Here is a 19,874-nt window from a genome sequence, read left to right as displayed (position 1 = left end):
CTTGATGGTAGGAAGCACAAGGTCCATGGCTGCACACTGGCGTGGAGTCAGACTTCTGGCTTCCTCTCGAATTACGTGCTCCTGGAGGAACAACAGATCAAGTCAAACAGGCTGCAGAAGGCAACACGGCAACACAAGTCACATTCACACACTGAATTTAGTGTAATGGCTATGACCTCAGGTGAACCATGATACTTGAGTAATAGCATTTACTGTTTACAAAACAAAGACAATTACAGTCATTTTAAATGCAGTGTTTGATAGATTTAAGGCTTTTCGTCTCACAACAGCCTAATAAAAGTGTTTTTATTGTCCATTCTAATTGAAATTTCTGTGGGTTGTTCATTTATTATATTAAATACCTTTCACAGGGTCTAGACAACAATAAACTACATCACTGAAGCAAACTCCGGTACACAAATAGTCCTCAGGATTCATGTAACTGCACATTAGTCCAAACCTTCACATGAGCGTGGTGTTGGCTGCTAACCTTCAATCAACACACCCACAAAGACAGAGGCTGGTACAATGTGATAGTCTGTAACAATAGTCAATCCCCTCTTCTGTATTCAAAATTAATTTGGTAGAGATTAAATTAACCATCAGTTCTATATTGATTTTGAGATAATAAAATTAAAAACATTGCGTGGTCTTTTTTGGATGCAAAAAACTCTGGTCATGGTGAGCTCCAAAATCACCCTAAACCGCAGGCAAGTGGGAATACCCTTAAAAATTATTATTTTTATTGATTTCTGGAGTTATAACTCATAAAAACCCTGAATTCTTTCAGCGAAATCTTACAATTTATAGCAGATTATAAGAAGTTAAAGAAAACTAGGTCGAATATGCTAATTGGCCTTTTCATGACGTCATTGCATCACATTTGCATTCTGCCTGGTGTCAGCCAGTTTCCGCCCTTTATCTGTTTTTGCTTCTCTCCGACTGTCTGTGCTCACATACGCAGTATTATACCACAGCTAGATTCCCATTAAAGTTGTTCTCATTTACATGTTCTTCTGTTTCTGTCAGACAAATGAACAAGTCTGAGATAGTGACTGGAATGTGGCCCATTAAGATGAAGTGATAACCAGCAGTCACTTACAAGACATTTCCAAGCTGCTGCTCTGCACAGATATAATCCTGGAACATCGTCTGACAAAATCACCATGTACTGTACGTAAGCTACAGACAAAGGCTGCGCTGTGATTTCAGCCATAGTTACACGACAAATGATCACTCAGAGAGAAAGTTCGAAGCTCATTCAGGTCTAGATGAATGAGAGGCTCTGAGGGGTGAGCCTGCGGAGGGAAGGCCTGCCCTTGATAGGACTGGCCCACATGTTGCAGTGCAGCCAAACACTACACATCCTCCTTTACATATTTGCTTGGGACGGATGAGTGGCTCAATACAGAATCATTTGTTAGAGACAAACAGCCCGATGACGTCTCTGCTGTTCCATGACTTCATGACATTACAAGGGTCACAGCACTTTAAAAATGATTTGACACGTGATTCCTTTTGCGTGATAACCACTGTCGTTAATGAGGTTACAACCATTTATTTATAATGTTATATAATAATTAATTAAAAAACTGTGACTAATTGTAGCCCAACAACACAACAAGTAACACAATTAATTTCGCTTAAAACAATATCACAGTATACACATGCTCAACTAGACAAAAACAGTGATCTAGGTGTGCTGAGGATTATCCGTCATGATCGAGAGAAACGACAGAATGATAAACCTCTCCAATGCTTAAGGATGGAGACAGAGACACACCCATCTGTGCACTGATGTATACCATCCAGATGTTGCCTCAGAGGACATCCTGCACAAAACACAAATACGACTGCAAACACACCAACGTTCAGTTTGCAACCCCCAGTGGCTCAGAGTTAAAATACCTCTGTGAGGTGCAGACACGCAGCGGCTGTGAGTACAACCAGTGAAACCACTGATCCAGTCCAACTACTCAGAGCACACGGGGGATTAAACATCCTCTGGTCACAACAGTAATTAGACACCAGCCTGGTTGTGTTGCACTAAGCTGCACTGTAATGCCAAAGCCCACAGTGGCTTACATGACCATGTTTTCAAATAAAATCCTCCTATATTTCTTTTTAAAAGATGATAATGTGGATTAATAGGTTACGAGTGTCATGTTTCACATTTAACCTGTGCATGTCGGTATTATCTGCAGTGATTCTGAGCAGTGGATAATCACTTTGGATCCAGACATCATAGGGTCAGGTGGTGTAGCCTTTTGTGTGGGGAAATACCGTCTGCAACAATCTACTCGGACTCGTCGGAAAATTACCTTCAGTTTTGACAGCTGGCCCAAGTCCTTGGCAGCACTGAAGATCATCTGAGCTCCCTGCTGTTGGAGAAACACACATTTTTTTTGGGGGTGGGGGGGTTATAACAGAATAAAAAAAGAAACTGAATATGACTATAAGAGCAAACTAAGAAACATGATGCATGTGGCAAACATAAAGTCATTTCTATGATTTCCACCAAGGTTTAGGAAAACAACAGGTTGACGTGATGGAATTAAAGCTCCACGTGTGAAGACTTAGAGATGTCGTGTTGTTTCATCTCCTGTACAGTAATTTGTGTGTTATGAGGGAGAGAGGTGGACAGATGGAGAAACTGGGAGAGAGAGAAAAAGAGAGAGAGACAGGTGGAAGAGTGGAGGGGGGTGGAGGGGAAAGTCCGACAGATAAAAAGAGCAACAGAAAAAGGAAAAGGGACAGAAAATGTATCAAACTCACACTCTGGTCACTCAGCGGAGGGAGAACAATGGTTCTCTCGATGGTGTTCAGCACGATTTTCCACAGCTCTTTGAGGACTCGTTTCAGCACTGTCTTCTCACAAATCTTGGCAAATAACATCAGACTGCAAAGCGGCAAAAGAGAGGCCATTTGTCAGGTCAACTCTCAACAAGCACGAGCCTCAAACTGAGCCAAACGCGGCTGAAAGTGATGACAAATCCTAAATAACAATATTGAGTAAAGAAAGAAACACCTGTGAATCGTAGGATAAAAGAAGCAGCTTTAAATGCTTTAATCTTGAGCTATTGTGAGAGCAAGGACTGGGAGACGGGGGGGGGGATTTGGTATCTCCATTATAAAGAGGATTCTCTGTAATACTCCATTGGCCTTAATGTTGTTCTGACAAATAGTTGACAGCGATTGAGCTCCGGTGAACCATATCATCGCTATTGTTCTTTCAAAAATGCCTCAAAAGCAAATACGGAACCAGGGCTAAAATAAAAAAAAACATTAACAGATATGGAGATCGTTTCTGTTGCAAAAACCCATATTTGTTCTCATACTGTCCTACTAGAAATGTAAATATAATTATAGATGATGACCTCAGCCTTCACAGTGTCTGAGGATTAAACATCATTGATGAAGTGATCAACAGGGAGCAGGGAGTCAATGGTTTGTCATCCTACGCATGTGTCAACAAGTCTGCGTTCAAACAGATAACAGCATCGCATGAGAAAGAGTCTCCTCTTCATTTAAATATAATCACTGTGTTGACACAGCAGCAGGGGTGCAGACACACACGCCTCCAGCAACACAAGCAAAAAAAAGAATAGAGTGTAATCTGGCAATAAAGTTGAACCTGGCTCCTGCAACCGGTTTAAATAAGTAGAGTCTTGGTGTATTTGTAATGTGAAAGCTGTATTTCTACTGTTCACCTTTTATATTACTGTCTCTCAGATACCTGACTGGGCACTTTTTCGGTCTAAAATCCCATCAAGACTTTCTGCTGTGCTATAACTTGGAAATAATTGTTTTGTTTTTCCCTTAACAAGGCACAGGGGCTTCTGCTGTTTTCATTAACTTGCAGATCTATAAAGAATACTCGTAAAAATGTATAAGGTGGTACTTGAGTTTTACGCATGTGTGGTACTTGTGTTTCAAGAGGACAGGACATACAGTGGAGTGGATAGAGGCCTCAGTTAGTCATTCAGTTATTAATAAAAGCCACAAGTTTTAATTAATAAAGATAAACTCAGAGATGACAGATGATCAACACTGACAGATGACTCATATCATCAGGATGAAACTATCAAACTTGAAGGCAATGAGGCTACACCTGTGTTTGCTAGAGAGGGTCACACTTATTGCTTCTGTGTCACATGTTGAACAGTAGATACCCACTTTTTATCCAGAAGGTCCATGAGAGGCCGGAGGACTGACTCTGCATCCATGGCAGCGTTGCTCCCTTTGGCCGGCCCTTTCATCTGCACCAGCTCCTGGTTCATCTGCTTCACACAGTCCTCGATCACAGGTTTGAAACTGGGTGAAGGAAAACAACATCAAACTTGATCATTTTTGAGGAGGTGCAAGCTCGCTCCTGCTGGTCCTATTAGAGCATTGGAAACCTGTAAAGAGCAGGGGTGTCTTTTGTTCGAGCAGGAATGTTTAGCGACCTGCTGAGCTCTCTAAGCACTGTGCACAGTAAGTGCTCGAGTCAATTACAGCCTGTCTCTCAGTAGCTAAGCAGTCTTGCGGTGCAATTTCTCTGACGGAATATGAAAATGAAGAGAGACATTAACCTTAATTAAAAGGATCTCATATAGAAACACACAAGACTCACCTGGAGCCGAACACTCCGCTGAGCTCATCCAGCACCGTGTTGAGTCTATTCTGCAGCTCCTTTAGCAGATCGCTGGCCTCTGCGTCCAGCTGTCAGTGAAAGACAGTCAGTTACTACATCGTTACACTCCATACATTAGCCCGCACTGACTAGAGCTATGTATCTCTGGAGGATGCCTCAACTGGGGTGGGGGTGTGGGCAGGAGGACGACAGGCACAGAGGAGAGTAACCTGTCTCGCTGGTGGCCTCCCACTCATTCTGCCTGCCATCTGTGCCGAGCGACGTGCTGAATACAAATGGCTGGCTCACCTCCGAACACAATGATGACTGCTTGCCGAGTCATGAGACACGGTGTCAGCAAAAGAGGCATCCAGCGGTCTCCAAAGGGAACGTTTTTGTGCACTATTACACATGTTACAGCAGAAAGAGTTTGTCAGCTAGTTACAGCTCAGGGCATCAACTTGCGCTGACATATATACGCATATATATGTATCAAGTCTTGTATCTATGATCCGATGTTCAACCCTTTGACTGACTTTATATTTACAGGAATAAAATTCACACATGTATTAAACAGCATTTATGTGCCCATGCATGGTATGTGTTGGGTTTCTGCAGTGCCATAAATATGCATGTGATGGATGTCCGGATATGTTGATGTCTGTGTTCATCCGTGGTTTTGGGCATGATCTGAGAAGATGCATGGGCGCATATTGGATATTTATGCTGTGTGATGTGTGAGTGTATTTGTGCCAGCTCCTGCATGTATGATGGTATTTTGTTTGTCTCAGTGCTCATGATTTACATGTACAAATGTCCAAATATTGATGTTTTGGATGGAGGTGGAGGTCACATGTCGCTGAGGCTCAGTGCCCGAAGTGGATGTGTGAGGCCAGGCACCGCATCACATGCATGACAGTTCGTCACATTAGAACCGATAAGCCATGGAGCCGTTCATCTCACACATTTTAATGGCGGATGGCTCAGCTGGGAAGCAAATGTGAAGACTAAACCTTTAATGGACGTTGTTACTCTGCAGACAAGCCTCCAACTGCAGCATGACTGAGACACATTTATATAAGTGTGTGTATTTTTGTTCACATGCGCACTTGCTCATACTGCTGTCACTTCAATGGAAGAGATTGCAGCATGCAAGATCGTTCTGTCACGGATAAAATTGCTCATAAAGGTTAAAGATCTAATTTTGCTGTTTGAGTAACGGATAACATCTCTTCAAGTGATAGCAGAAAATACTGCAGGCCATGGTCTTTTATCAGCCCCCCCTGTCCGGGGGAAAGTTTTAGACTGAGCTCTAATCTACAGCCTGGCAGTCTCTGAAATTGAGATTCTCCAGTTTTTTTCAGGAACACTGTAAGTTAATGGAAATACTGGCAGAAGGAAGTTCCCCCTGCTCTCGGATAAACCATGGCACCTGTCATCTCCTGAGACGAGAAAACTCCGTACTGACTCCGTGTGGTACCTGAGGCTTCACTCAAATGTCTACGACTGCAGTCCTTTCAGAGAGGCTTTTATTCAAATGTCGTTGCAGACATTTCCATGTCTGTCTCTCCTCTAGTGTAGTCTGAATCGAAGATGCATCCTCTGAAATGTCAGGTTAAATGTATATGAAGGTACTATGAATAGATCCCATGTCTAATGTCTTTCACGTTTCATCTGCACTGTGAGAAAGTAGTTTAAGTTGTTAAAAAGGTGCACTCAATAATGTGAGGTAAATTTAACACATTCATTGGACTCATTGATCGATGGAAGGTTTCATTATGGCGATCGAACTTTATGCAAAGGAAACATTATTTCTAGGATCTAGCTTCGGGCTTCACCATGGCAGCTTGTCTCCCTGGACACTGACCGGCCTCCAGAGTCCTCCACAGTGTACAAACTCTCCCCTGGCTGACAGCCTATCAACTGTAGCTCAGCTTTGCTTTCCTTTCCCTGTTTCAACAATGCATCTACTCACTGGCAGAGCGGTTATTCCAAAAAATAGTTTGCTCTTCACAGTGCCAAGTCAATAAAGGTTTGACAAACCGTCCTCACAAAATGAGAAACGCATATTGTCAAACAGGATGACACCCAAAATAAAGTCTGATATCACACCGGGGAGATCAGTCTGTGATGATTCCATAAATGTGGGCGCAGTGAGAGATTACTGCTAATCTCTGTTATTGGTAATGCTATGATAACAACTCCTGGTAATTAGACTGTCTCTCTGTGAGTTCATCACTGATAGGAAACGATTCTGTAATGAATAGGCTACTCTGCAAAGGGAGGAAACTATTGGACATCTTTCACCTGAAATACACTTTAGCTGCATCACTATCATTCAGGAGAAATTACTTGAAATGCTCCGAAAGATAAAGCCTGATTGTCCATTAACCGTGAATATTCACACTTTGACTTTTGGAGGCAATGTAAAGACTTGTGGTGCCGTTATTCTTCAGACAATAATGGCCTGGGAGTGAGCCAGGGTCTAGATCTGCTAACTGTGGGGAAATGGCAGAACCTCAGCAGAGACAAACAGCTGGAGAGATTTGTAAGTGTTTGAGATGCTCATTAAACACAGTTTGAAAAATCGTATCCAAAGCATTTCATGGCTGCAGCCTGGGGGATGGATAGAGATGATCAAAACCACAGCCAGCAACCTGGTGGGCCTCTGCCTCCACTCTTTGTGTAAGGGACCAAAAAAAAGGGGGTAATAACGAATTATATATAAATACCACACCTCTAAATTAGCCATGGATAGAGAAGTGGCGGACAGAAATAAAGCAGGCTAGATATAAAGATGGGATCGGGTGGGTTGAGCCACTATTCCCGAGAGCGCCTGGGATGGTGAGCTTGAGCAGCCTGTCCAGGGGGATGATGGGTAATTCAGATTCCGTATGCTCTGTGGCACATGCTGCTAGAGGGGGTATAGGGGATGAGAAGCGCAGGAGCGTGAGGGGTGGTGGGGAGGCACAGGGGGAGGGCGTGCTTGTTTTATTCGTATCATTTGGTAAATGGCGGGAAGGGGTGTTGACGAGTCCTATTGCACACACCTTACAGAAGGACACAACCCCCTCCTCCTGGAGACAGAGAGAGAGAGCACAGAAAGGAAATGGGGGGAAGCAGAAGACACAACGACAGGAGACAAAACGCAAGGCAAGACAGGCATTAGATACTGGAAGAGAAACATGCGTGTAAGTCATAAGAAGCCGTGGTGACTGCTTCTCAGGTTAGACTGACAGAGTTGACAGGTCAACAGGGAAAATATTCAACGGTGCTTCACACCCAACACAAAGAATTACAAAGGTGGAACTCAATATTTACGAAAAATGTGAAGGCAACACGTTATACACAGGAGGATTAGAGATGAGGGAAACAGTGATGGGAACAAAGGATTGGGGTCAGAAAGGTGATACCAACAAACTCATGTCGGATTAGTCGGTTTATTAGTAAGAACATAACTGAGGGGTCAATTCACTTTCACTGAAGTTTCATCTGAAATCACTCACATAACAATGACACAGCATTTATTTCTCGGTGGGGAGCAGATCTGAGACTTAATTTGCATCACGCCTGCTGAAGGTTCTTTTAGCAACACAGAGAATCCTTTAAAGCCCTGGGGATGCTGTCTTTTAGCCAACTTTGTGGTTTGACCTTCCCCTGGAAGGACGCACATCTTAGCAGCTCACATTATCATAATTTTATAAGGCAGAAAGTTAGATGCTTGTTTTACTTCTCTGTTTTAGAAAACTCAGTTGAACTGAAAGTGCATTGCCTCAAACGTCGACGCAGACATAGCAGACACATGCACATGCACATAGGTAGGCACAGACCTGTTTTCCTCCCATGGACTCAAACATCTTCTCCAGTTGGACACGGAGCTGCTGGATGTTGTTGAGGAGGATGCATGGCTGTAAGAGTACAGTGAATAACAGTACTGCATTATTGTGTAAAAAAAACGGGTACGCTACATTTCCTAGGGGCGCTGTGCTGGAACAGTTGCTGTTGGCTTGAGCGAAAACACATTGTAAGAACAGTAAACTCCATCAGCTCTGATTCCCTGACACTTCATCTATACAGAGATACAAGGCTTCATACGCAGCAGTCAGCAGGGAAATGCAAGACAAACTACAACAGGCAGAGAAATGTCTGCACTGAATATATCAGGTATTATCGATTCTCAGCTCCACACAAAGTTTAACGGATGACAGACATTAATCACACGGCTTTTTATGGAGGCTGAGAGTAATCCTTCACAGTTTTCAGTCAGTCGCACATTATCTACATTATCAGCCCCAACAAAACAACAACTGACAAACATACAACACCCCAAAATTATGACAGTGGTAATGGATAGCACTAATCATAATTATACACCCCACAGGAGCTAAAAGCAGATAATGACCCATAGTGCCTCTGTAGTAACACACAATGATTTACAGGCACATCTGTACGAGGGTGATTAGATATTCAAAATAAGAACTAAAACAAATTGAGATTTACCACAGCTTCATGTGTCTAACTCTCTAACCAAAACATAAAGATCAGAGGTTCTCCACTTGGGGTCACTCCAGGTGGTCGCACAAGGTAACTTAAAGGTTTCTCAACAAATAGATCTAGTAGTGTGACATTTGTCAATTTTTTTCTTTTTTTATGTAAAATATACCTTTACCTCTTAAAGTAAAAATAGCCAGTATCCTCGAGCAAACATTACAATTCAAATGTTGTAGTCAAAACTTATTTATTTATATTTAAAAGCCCAATAAACATGTCAGGTGCGATGGCAATGGCAATTTTGTAAACATTTGGTTCCAGTATTGTTTGCATGCATGTTTACTGACATGCAGTTTTCTTCTTCCCTGTCTTTGTTAGCACATTGCTGCACATCTTGATGTGTTGATTTGTGCCACCATTGGTAGGAATTATTTATCCTGTGCACACACATTTTGTGTCTTTAGTAAGTACTCATAGAAAAACTGCTCTGTGGTGCTAGAAGTGGTCTGGAACATCTAAAGTGGTCACGAGTTGCAAGATTGGGAACCACTGCTCTAGCTCCTCATTTGCACTTATACCACCACTGCTCTCCTCTATGTTTGCTTGAGTTTGTTGACAACATATGGTCTTGGTAATAGATTGCAATGGCATGTGTCAGTTATTGTACATGTGACAGTCTAACAAATCACAGATAAGGTTTAATTTAATGTAATCCTGCCACTGCTCATCTACTTTTGCCATTCCTTCCTTTTCTCAGTTATCATCTTCAGTCCTGTCTCTAAAAGGATCAATTCACATTTTCTCTGGGACAACTGTAATGAGACTGTCAACGCTGTAAAAGAAACGTGTTACCTCTTACTGCAACTTTAAAGACCAATGTGGATAATTATGCCGCCCACAAGGCTCTGGGTTTGGTCAGCCGTCACATTAAACAATTGTCAGAGAGCCCAGAAGATACCAATGGCTTTTCCTCATCAGCTACGGGCTGTAAAATGAATAATTGCAGCTCTAAGTTAAGAGTATTGCTAAAATCAGGACAGGGCTCAGTTTAGAGAAGCCTGACTGTCTACTTAAACATTTTCCCACATGGTCTCCATGCCAACTGGTACCAACGGTTATCATGGAAACACCATCATCAGACTTAACACATCTGTATTTAAAAAAAAACAAAACACTTTGTTCTTTACATTTGCAGACTTTGAGTGGGCACTTACCACATTCTCCTTACTCAGATGTAATGGAAAGTCCTTGGATATGATTGCAGCATACTGCAGAAGAACTTTGTTGATAGTCTGTAGGGAGCGAGAAAACAGTTTTATAATAACAGCTTGTCAGCTCTTCTTTTATTGAATGTCCGGACCTGAACTTGAAAAACTTAAAGCAGTCACGAGATAATATCAAGATGATTTCAAATGGAATTAATATACCAAAGAGTCTCGTTAGATTAATGTCAAACTCTTAAAGTGGGTGTTATTACTCCCAGCAGGAGTATTCAGGGCTCAGTGGGGGGCCTTTTCCAAAGATGCTGACCTTTGCAAAGCGGCACATGAAGTGAGCCAGAGCCTGTGGGTTCGGACACTCCAACTTCTTGATTATCTCAAAACTCTGGTTTAGTTGAGTAAACACATCCACCACCGAACAAGAAAAGAGGGCGTGGTCTGAGGTTTGCTGGAACTGTGGAAAGAAGGAACAGTATTAGAGACGGCGGGCGTGAGAAGGAAGAGAAGGGTGAAGGGTTGGGGAGAAAGAGGGGAAAGACAAGAGAGAAAGACAGATGTTTCTGTTGTCTCAGATCTCAAGACCTTTAAGCCCTTGATCATGGTGTAACGTTGGAGAGGACATTTCATAAATGTTTCAATTACTCTGGGACTACATCACAGTTTCTGTAGCATGGTGATGTACTGTCAACCATTTATAGTTAATGAGTGAATCCTTGATTTACACATAACTGTTCACATTAAAGCCCCTACAAGGAGTTATTAACTGGTTATGAAACAATCTTATTTGAATATTGCTGCCAACTTAGCAACTTAAGACAATCAGGAAGAAAATTGGCTTTTTCTATAAACTATTCTCTATATCTGTGGTCAGGACGGATTGCCTGTGATGTCATTTGCGGCAGTCAGGCTGGAAAATCCTATGTTTAGGCGGAGGGAGAGGAAACGTGGGAAACGTGGGAAGCGAGCCAGGCTACGCGCTAGGATAAAAGCCAAGGCTAAAGGCTAACCCATACAGAACAGCGCTCTCGAGTCTGTTCCTCACCAACTCGAGGTCTCTTACGAACAAGATGGATGAGATCAGAAGGAGATACACAATACATTACCTCATAGCTATGCATCCTGCAAACAGCTGTGATGGTGTGGTTTGATATTCCATACTCAATGCTTGTCTACTCAATGGCATTGTGAAATCAGTTACAATATTGTCTTTACTGACAAATGGGTTCATATTTTATGTATCTTTATTTATATATGAATATGTTCAGTATTTTGAATTTTAACCCCCTCCCCATGTTGTGCTTTGGTACGTGAACCCAGTAATCGCTCTCAGTTGCAATTGGAGCTGAGAGAGACAGAGGTATGAGAAGAGGATGTAAACTGATACAGTTGTTGTTTCATGTTATATCATGACAGCAAAAACAATCTAAAGAGAGCTGCAGTGTTGTGGTGTTTTCTTGGTGTGTGTCCTGAACTCGCTACATGTGTGTCTCTTTTTCACTTCTTCCGAAACAAATGCTCATGCTGTCTGGACCAAGGTTTTCCCGACAGGTGTCAGTGAAAACACTACCGCTTATGTCCACAGAGGCGCCAAAATCTACGAAATTGAAATGTTCCTTGTAGGAGCTTTAACGTATCTTTTGCCAAGTCTAGAAAACTTTGTTACACCTGTGAAGTTTCCTTTATGGGTATTGACTGGCTTTATAGTACAGCTAACATGTGTGTACAAATGTGTAAATAAATATAGCTTTTTACTATTCAAATTAAAATATCAAAAGTGTGTCACTAATGCTGATGAAAATGAACACAAATGCAAAGAAATGTGCAAAGGTGCACCAATAACTTGCCATCATTTCTGTGCCACATTGCATAATATTCCTCAGAGCATCATGTTTTGCTTCCTTCATAAATGTTTTCTTGTCTTGTGATGTCACTGTGAGAGAAGTTTTTTTTAACCCCCACTCCATTTACTCTGGTAAACCCAGTCTTTGGAGGGAGTGACTAAGAGAGCAGCCTTAAGTGGCTGTGTTGGTTAAATATAAAGCTACACATTGAGAAATAATTTAATGCTGTACTCACTCCGTCTTTCTTGTCCCTCTCCAGTGCTCCGTTTAAGAAATCCATGGCGACATCCTCGTTCTCATCAAGCCACTGAATGACAAATGGCTCGAACCACCTAAAAAAGAAAAGCCTTCTATCATCGTGGGGTCAAATCACATTTCATCCGTCTGCAGTACAACATCAGTGAGAGTTTACTGCATGAGAACACATCAGAGACCAGGGCCTTTTGGTTATTCAAAATTTATTGAGGAACTATTGCGTTTTAAGGGAAATGTGATTTTTGCCAAGGCTGCACTTCTTTTGAGCATTGATATCAGGTTTCAGTTTGTGGACAGTTTGGACTGCAAGGCCCAGACAGAGGACAGCAAAGGACAGGCTGGGCCGGATTATGTGGCTAAGGAAGTACATTTGTTAGTGGAATTGTAATGCTGTTCTGTCTGTTTCACTTTGCCATTTCTTTGTTTAATATAGTGCCTGAGCTTGTCCTCAGAGCAACGGATGTCCCCTAAAACTGCTTTGTACTTACGGTAAGGGCATCTGCTACGGGAGGGCAGGCCAATAAATCGGGTGGGTGTGGCGGCAGAAAACGAGAGGCAGACTGTGTGTGTGTGTGTGTGTGTGTCTTTGTATGATGTGTATGCCTCTGGAAAAATCAATCCTGCTAGAGATGGTGTTTGAGTGACAGTGTTGGAGATGGGGAGGGCGAGCCATTACTCTGATAAACTGACAGGATGGGAGAGAGAGAGAGTTGCGTTCGCTGCTTGCATTACACATTTATATTCCAGTTATTTGTTTTGCAATACGTGCTTATGAATTCACTATATAAATTTGTTCGCTAATGAAAAGCAGTTTATGATCGGTGTCTTTTCCGCACACATAACAATTGTGCCGATTCAGGCTCCAACAGGAACTGAGGTGAGGCCTCTTCACATTTAAATCCCTGACCATTAAAAGATCTTTCTCCTGAGGGCTTGCAAGTAGCAATGAAATATTAACTCGAGCTACAAAACAGTCTCATTTGGAGTCCCACAGAGATCTATCTTTGAGCCACTACTTTTGTATTTTTAACTCATTGACAGCAAATATTATTTAAATAAATAAACATTATGATAAATATAACTTGCGAGACATAAGTATTTTAAGTTTGATTGGTGAGGATGAGCAATAATTAGTGGCAGAAGTGGCCAATAAACATGTATCTATCAACCAGATCTGTCTGTTAATTTATTCAAAGGGAAATATAATTTTATAATGAAGCTATTTATCATTTAACTTTTTCTTTGCATCAAAATTCTCAGTTCTGATTAAGAAAATCTTTATCTCTTAGATTCCTTTTGCCTTATTAGTTAACTGCGGTGTTACAAGCAACCCGTTCATGTTTTATATATATTCCCGTTGATTCCCGTTACAGTGTATCTTTTGTACATACTAAAAATACATGTGAATACATTTTGTGTGAAAATGAGAAGACACGTACAGAGAATACTCAGGAGGAACACCCTTGAAAGCCGGCAGTTCGCGGACGTACTCATTATGGAACCATTTGACTTTGAAGTGAAGATTCATATATTCCGTACTTTTGCATAGGCGATGCTTATCATGCTCTGTAATGAAAAAAAAACAAAACAAGAAACACAGATGTTAGCATGTACAGCATCCATTAACAACACGATTCTTATAAACCATAACGAGTCTCAAACATCAGTGTCACTGGACATACCAAACAGCATAGTAATGTAATCGCAGTTATAGTACACATTATATTTCAATTAAATTCAATATTATTTTTAAAGTGCCAAATTATAATATGCATTATCTCAAGGCACTTTACATGCAAGGTCTAGACCTTAAAAATGATAACCCAACAGTTCAGACAATGACAAAGCACTTGGATGACTGGTGAGAGAAAAAACTCCCTCATTAACTGGAAGACACCTCTAGCAGAACCAGACTCAATGTGGGCGGCCATCTGCCTTGAACAGTTGGGGTGAGCAGAGAAAAATGGGGAGGAGAGGGGAGATGGGTGGAAAAGAGGGGAGAGAAGAGAGAGAGATGGGGTAGAGGGGAGAGAGAGACCAGGAACAGTTGTGTACCACCAGGTTTCAGCTCTGACTGACTAGTTGTTATAATGAAAACAATATGAGTGATAATTATGGATGTAATGAATTATATTCTTATTGAGCTGTGTAGAGTACTCGGGAACTATATATTTCAATAGGAATAATTCCACAGCATTATTGTGCACTGGCAGAGTTAAGTTTACTTTAAATACATCATTATTTTATTATCATTTATAGCACTTTAATTATTATTGTATTATTTACGTTGCAGCTGCATGTACCTTTGCCACAGATTAATTAGTTCCCACATCGTTTAGAGGGGGACAGGTATGAATGTGACAGAGCCTCGTGCAACAGGAGAAAAAAAGAGAGCTGACTGTTAACACGGAGAGAGTTGAGTTGGGAAACTGTTGCCGTGTTGGTGTGGACCAAAGAAGAAGAATAAAGAGCTGTGCATAAAGAGAAGTTGTAGCCCGTTTGTTACCCACTGTCCAGGAGAGCTGGAGCACCTTACACACTGAGAAAAGACGGTTACAGTAACTTGTAAGTCAAAACTGCAGCATCAAACATTTGATATATAAAGTAATCAATTTGTTGCATGCGTTTCTTTTTTGAAAATCTTCGCTGCAAAAAATTGTACATGGCACAAGTGTAGAAACACACAGAGAGCAAAGTGCAAATGTGTTGATGTGCATAAAATGGACCAAGGTAGCTGTGGTCGCTTTAAATCTGACATCTCAACAGACTTATATATAGTGTGAAGCTATCAAAGAATGAGAAAAAATCCCAGCTTCCAAAAGCCTCCAGCTCTCTTCAAAAGGAAGGAAGCCATTGAATGACTGCGAACAAACTGAAGCCGCGATGGATTAAGACTTTCATGTCGGCTGACATGGCTGCTGAGTCATTCAGTCAAGCTCACTGTAGACATTTCAAAACAATTAAACATTTCTATGGGATCCCCCGGAGGAGAAATGGATGGTGATGGTGCAAGAGAGGGAGGGAAGAAAGGAGAGATGAGGGAAAAGAAACAAAACCAACGAAGCAAAAACAGTGGGAGGAATATGAGGTTACAGAGGGACAAACAAGGGAGAAAGAGCAATAAGAAGAAAACAATTCTGCTACTGCAATGCTGGCTAAACTGAATTGTTTTTGTTCTATATTTGTGCAGATGATTCAATGACAATAGGAAGAATGAGAGAGAGAAGAGATAAGGAAATATTTTGGAAGTATGGACGATCATGGAGGCATTTGTTCTGCCATTGAAATAAAAGTAGGGTAAAACATCATTGCAGCACAGATATGGCAGAATATATATCACAGACAAGTGAGAGAGAGAACAATGCAAACGAAAGAGACTACACAGTAAGAAATGAACAAGGAAAGGCTGAGTTTAAGGCCGTATTTGTTACAGTATTTGTTTGTGTGACACGTACGGTGTGTGGTCGGATGAGCAGTGTGTCTGACTTTGACAGCAAGTCACCTCTTAACAACAGTCAGTTCTTTTTTCTTTTACAAGGATCTTTCTACAAGTTTTGTTATGAGCAGAAGACACAGACACACAACTTGTTCTTCAGGAACAAGGACAAGGGGAAACTTTACTGATTTCACAGCTGAAGATCAATTTACTTGTCACATGGAATATGACTCAACAACATATTTATAAATTGTACAATTGTGCTATCTGGTTGTGAAGAAGAATATCTAGTTTGGGAAAAAAAATATGTTTTTTATTCAAATGCATTATTCAATGGAGGTGGCGGGTTTGAAATACGACACATGGGTCAAATGAAAGACGTTCATACAACAGTAAGAGAATCCTGGTTGGATGTCCTACAGTCCATATCTAGTGTTACAACATTAGCATCATGAAAACACAAAAAATCTATAACTACACTTTTTTGGGGGCTTTTTATTCACTACACACATTAGCCATGTAATCTTATTTTCGATAGTAAAGTGCATATATGCATGTTTTGGTTTAGCAGGTGTTGCAGTTTTCAACAGATTATTTATGGGGAGCGAGCAAACTGCATCTGATCATAAAATGATAATCGGAAACAAATTTTATTTTATTGGCTTGTGTGCACTGTGACAGACGAAATTGAGCTCTTAAGAGGTAACCACAAAGAGCAGAAGAAGCAGGGAAATGAAAGAAGCGTGAGAGATTCCTTTTGCATCAGGTGTGTTTCTAAATAGTAAATCACAAATACACAAACATATTCTCTTGCAGATGGAAGACACATCCAAAGAACGTCAAAGAAATGTTTAATTCCAACACGTTACACCTTAGCTGTCGTGCCTTAATCCTGATAAGACCCTGAGAGCTTACCCCAATGAATAGTGCAACGCCTGCTACCCAACGCTCGTCTCAATTCCATATTCCATATGTATTATTAACATGCATTATTTACCTGTATTTGTTCAAATGTGAAATTCAATATTTTAATCCTTAGAAAGGAGAAGATACACTGGAGTTAGTCTTTTATTCATACAGAGATTGTACAAGACTCATATTTTCCCCCAAAAAGCACGAGGATCACAAGAGGGACTTTGTGAACCCCAGGCATTGGTAAATTGTAAATGTTATTTGGACTGTACTCATATAGCGCTTTCACAGTCTTATCGACAACTCAAAGAACTTTGCAGTACAAGTTGCATTAACCCATTCACACACACATACAGCTCTTCTCTACACAGCCCTTTTTCAATTGCACAGCATTCATACACTGTCAAGGGTGGTTCAAACCACCAAGCATCTTCATTTTCCTGACTATGGTGTCGTTGCAGTCTCCTGTACATAGGCGATTGTACAATTTAATTTCTGTGGGCTAACCTAATCAGCCGCTCTCGGGGGCCTATCTCAGCTTAGAGCCCAAGACAATTGCTTGCTTTTTCATCCCTATGCATTGATGAGGTGTAGTCGCTGTCGTCTTAAATCAACATTTACTGAACAAAATGGTTCTCCCAAATATTGCCGAATAAAATGTCTCATTCAGAATCCGTAGTGAGAAGACAGGGATATGTGCCAGAGGTTAACAGAGCGCACAGTCCTCCTGAAAGCTTTCGTCTTTGAAAAACTCTTCAGTTTAGAAATCACAAAGCTCATATCCTCTCTCTAGAAATCAGAAGCACAGAGGGACAGAGTGCGCTTCTTTGCACGCTCTGAATGGAAGCAAAAGGAAATAATTTTCCACTCACTGGGCCCAATGTGATTGTTCGAATAGAGCAGAGAGTCAGAGAGAAACGAGGCTGCAGGAAGCAGCGTTTTAAAAACCTTGCAATAATACACATGTCGTGACTATCCAAATACAGACTGAGACGTCTTTTAATTTTCTAGGTGACGGACACTTGTGTTATTTTTTATTAAACATTCACAGCTTCCTCAAAGTTAATTACAGGCTGTGGAACCTCGATAAGATTAATTTATCATTCATTGATGAATTTCCCTCCAATGACAGTAATTATTTTAAAAAGCCTAGGTCTCAGATTTTCTCAAATGGACAATCTCTCATTTTGTGAAGTCAGTCAGTTCATATTTATTCATGCTTTTTATGCAAATATATCCTCTTGAGTCCTCGCTGTGGTGTCACAGGTAAATGACACGTGAAGATAAAAAAAGCCTTTCACATTCTGGGCATGGGTGTGTACTGTGTATGCTTGAATCTGTGCTATTTTTAAGGTGTCACAAAAACCGGAGCAAGCAGCACTACAATCTGTTGTTTTACTGACCTTGAAATCTGCGTTGTCTATTTATATGACATGTGTGCAGCCCGCACACTGTGACTGATGCAAAGGTTTGACAAGAGGGACAACAATAACACAACAACACTTGACTGCAAATGATTTTTTGGTAAAACTGGACCTAATGCCCAAGTGTAATTTAATGTTAAAATGTGGAATTAATAAAAGATTCCTCACATAAAAGAAATGCAAGTTGTTGTGATTGTAGCAAAACCGGCGGACAGGCAAAACCTGCAAAATGCACATTACGAATTCATGATTCACAGCATCAGTCATCATGACTGTGTGTAGACTATGAAGACCGTCCTATTAATTCATCTGGGGTAGCAGGTCTGATATGCGTTGCATCTGTCTGGAAAGAGGGATTGTGGGACCATCACAAGGCTGACTTGCAGTAACCCCCCTTCCTGATGCAAGTGTTGCAAACTACAGATGTACTGTGGGTGCCAGATTCTGGATGCACTCTAAATCCCTGGTTTTAACATCTTTTTAAAAATGTATTTAACTCTGCCAGTCTTCCAACGCAGATAAAGGCTCATTTATACTCAGCGTTGGATGCGCATACGGAAACGGACAGAGCCTCCTGTTTTTGCATTCATTTCGTCCGTATTTGTGCACGTCATCTGAAAGCTTACGGATATGGACAAAGCAGACAAATCCTGGGGTGCGGTGTAGCTAACAGGTCAAGACCATAGGACACGGCAGAATCTTGGAGTGGAGGTTTTGCGAGTTGGTAAGAAACTACAGGCTGGGCACAGGCAGCGTAACAACATACTTACCACATGAAAGCATGTGGGCAAAGATGGTTACATTGTTTGATTTCGCACAAAAAGTCAGCATAAATTAGCTTTCATGGATATTTTGTGTGTATACAATCATGCAAATGCATTGTGGCAGTGTTCATTTGCACAGCACCACTCTCTACCTCCTGGCCAACAACAGGATGTGTGGAGAGGCCAGTCTGCTCTCTCCTCTACATTTGGAGAGACACTTTGATTACAGGCTACCGTGATTGGCAGAGCTGTTTCATAGATAATGTAACTAGCTGAAAAGACTATGATTAATCACCATGCGTATCCTATTCAAATTCCAATGAGTCCGTGCACATACGTTACCAAAACATATTAAAAGTGTGCCCGAGTGTGCTCTGATTGTCAGCAGGCACATAATGAAGCGTTGCAATCAGGCGGTTAAGATAGGGCCCTCATGTGTGTGTATGCATGTGTGTGCTTGTGTGTGCCTTTGTGCCCCGCTGGTGGTAAACAGTGTGGGCTGTCCAGAGGGAGGAGTAGGCTCCAGGTCCCTGGTGGGGATGTCATCCTCTCTGACTCAGCCCACAGGGACAGACAAAACTCACTCGCTGCTTCATTGATTTAAATGCCATGGATATGATGATGAAGTGCGGCGGTTCACCACAGCTTTTCCATCCTCCAATTACCATTTGGTAAACATATCTATAGGAGCGCGTGGTTGGACAGATTTGTTTGAAGCAGAAGACTCGGAGGACCAGAATGGTATCAGCCGATGTCTGTATGGTTTCCTCTGCGACATAAGTCCTTCATCTTGGCTCACGACCCAGTTCTGTCAGAGGGCTTCCTAAGCTGTAACACAGGACCTACTGACACAGCTCCGCTATAACACCACAGCCCACTGAGACACTAACTACACATTAAGCATTAGGATATACCC

General features: G+C 41.4%; 1 protein-coding gene across 5 annotated transcripts in view; it reads right to left on the bottom strand.

The window, feature by feature from the left end:
* The window catches only part of LOC118113611 (protein unc-13 homolog C), a 113,018-nt gene that overhangs the window by 13,468 nt on the left and 79,676 nt on the right, over positions 1-19,874 (bottom strand). For 2 of the 5 annotated variants that reach the window (XM_035163493.2, XM_035163509.2), the window contains 11 exons: positions 13,862-13,988; positions 12,403-12,499; positions 10,637-10,780; positions 10,321-10,398; positions 8,446-8,523; positions 7,666-7,692; positions 4,616-4,704; positions 4,177-4,314; positions 2,776-2,899; positions 2,322-2,381; positions 1-81 (listed from right to left, as the gene is read on the bottom strand). In XM_035163493.2, coding sequence (XP_035019384.1) covers positions 1-81; positions 2,322-2,381; positions 2,776-2,899; positions 4,177-4,314; positions 4,616-4,704; positions 7,666-7,692; positions 8,446-8,523; positions 10,321-10,398; positions 10,637-10,780; positions 12,403-12,499; positions 13,862-13,988 — 1,043 coding nt within the window. The remainder of the gene's footprint in view (positions 82-2,321; positions 2,382-2,775; positions 2,900-4,176; positions 4,315-4,615; positions 4,705-7,665; positions 7,693-8,445; positions 8,524-10,320; positions 10,399-10,636; positions 10,781-12,402; positions 12,500-13,861; positions 13,989-19,874) is intronic. The other 3 variants (XM_035163501.2, XM_035163519.2, XM_035163530.2) reach the window with 3 other exon arrangements.

The sequence above is a fragment of the Hippoglossus stenolepis genome, chromosome 1, assembly GCF_022539355.2.
Source record: "Hippoglossus stenolepis isolate QCI-W04-F060 chromosome 1, HSTE1.2, whole genome shotgun sequence".
NCBI lineage: Eukaryota > Metazoa > Chordata > Actinopteri > Pleuronectiformes > Pleuronectidae > Hippoglossus > Hippoglossus stenolepis.
The sequence above is the reverse complement of the archived record's forward strand: the minus strand, read 5'-3'. Positions and strand labels throughout refer to the sequence as shown.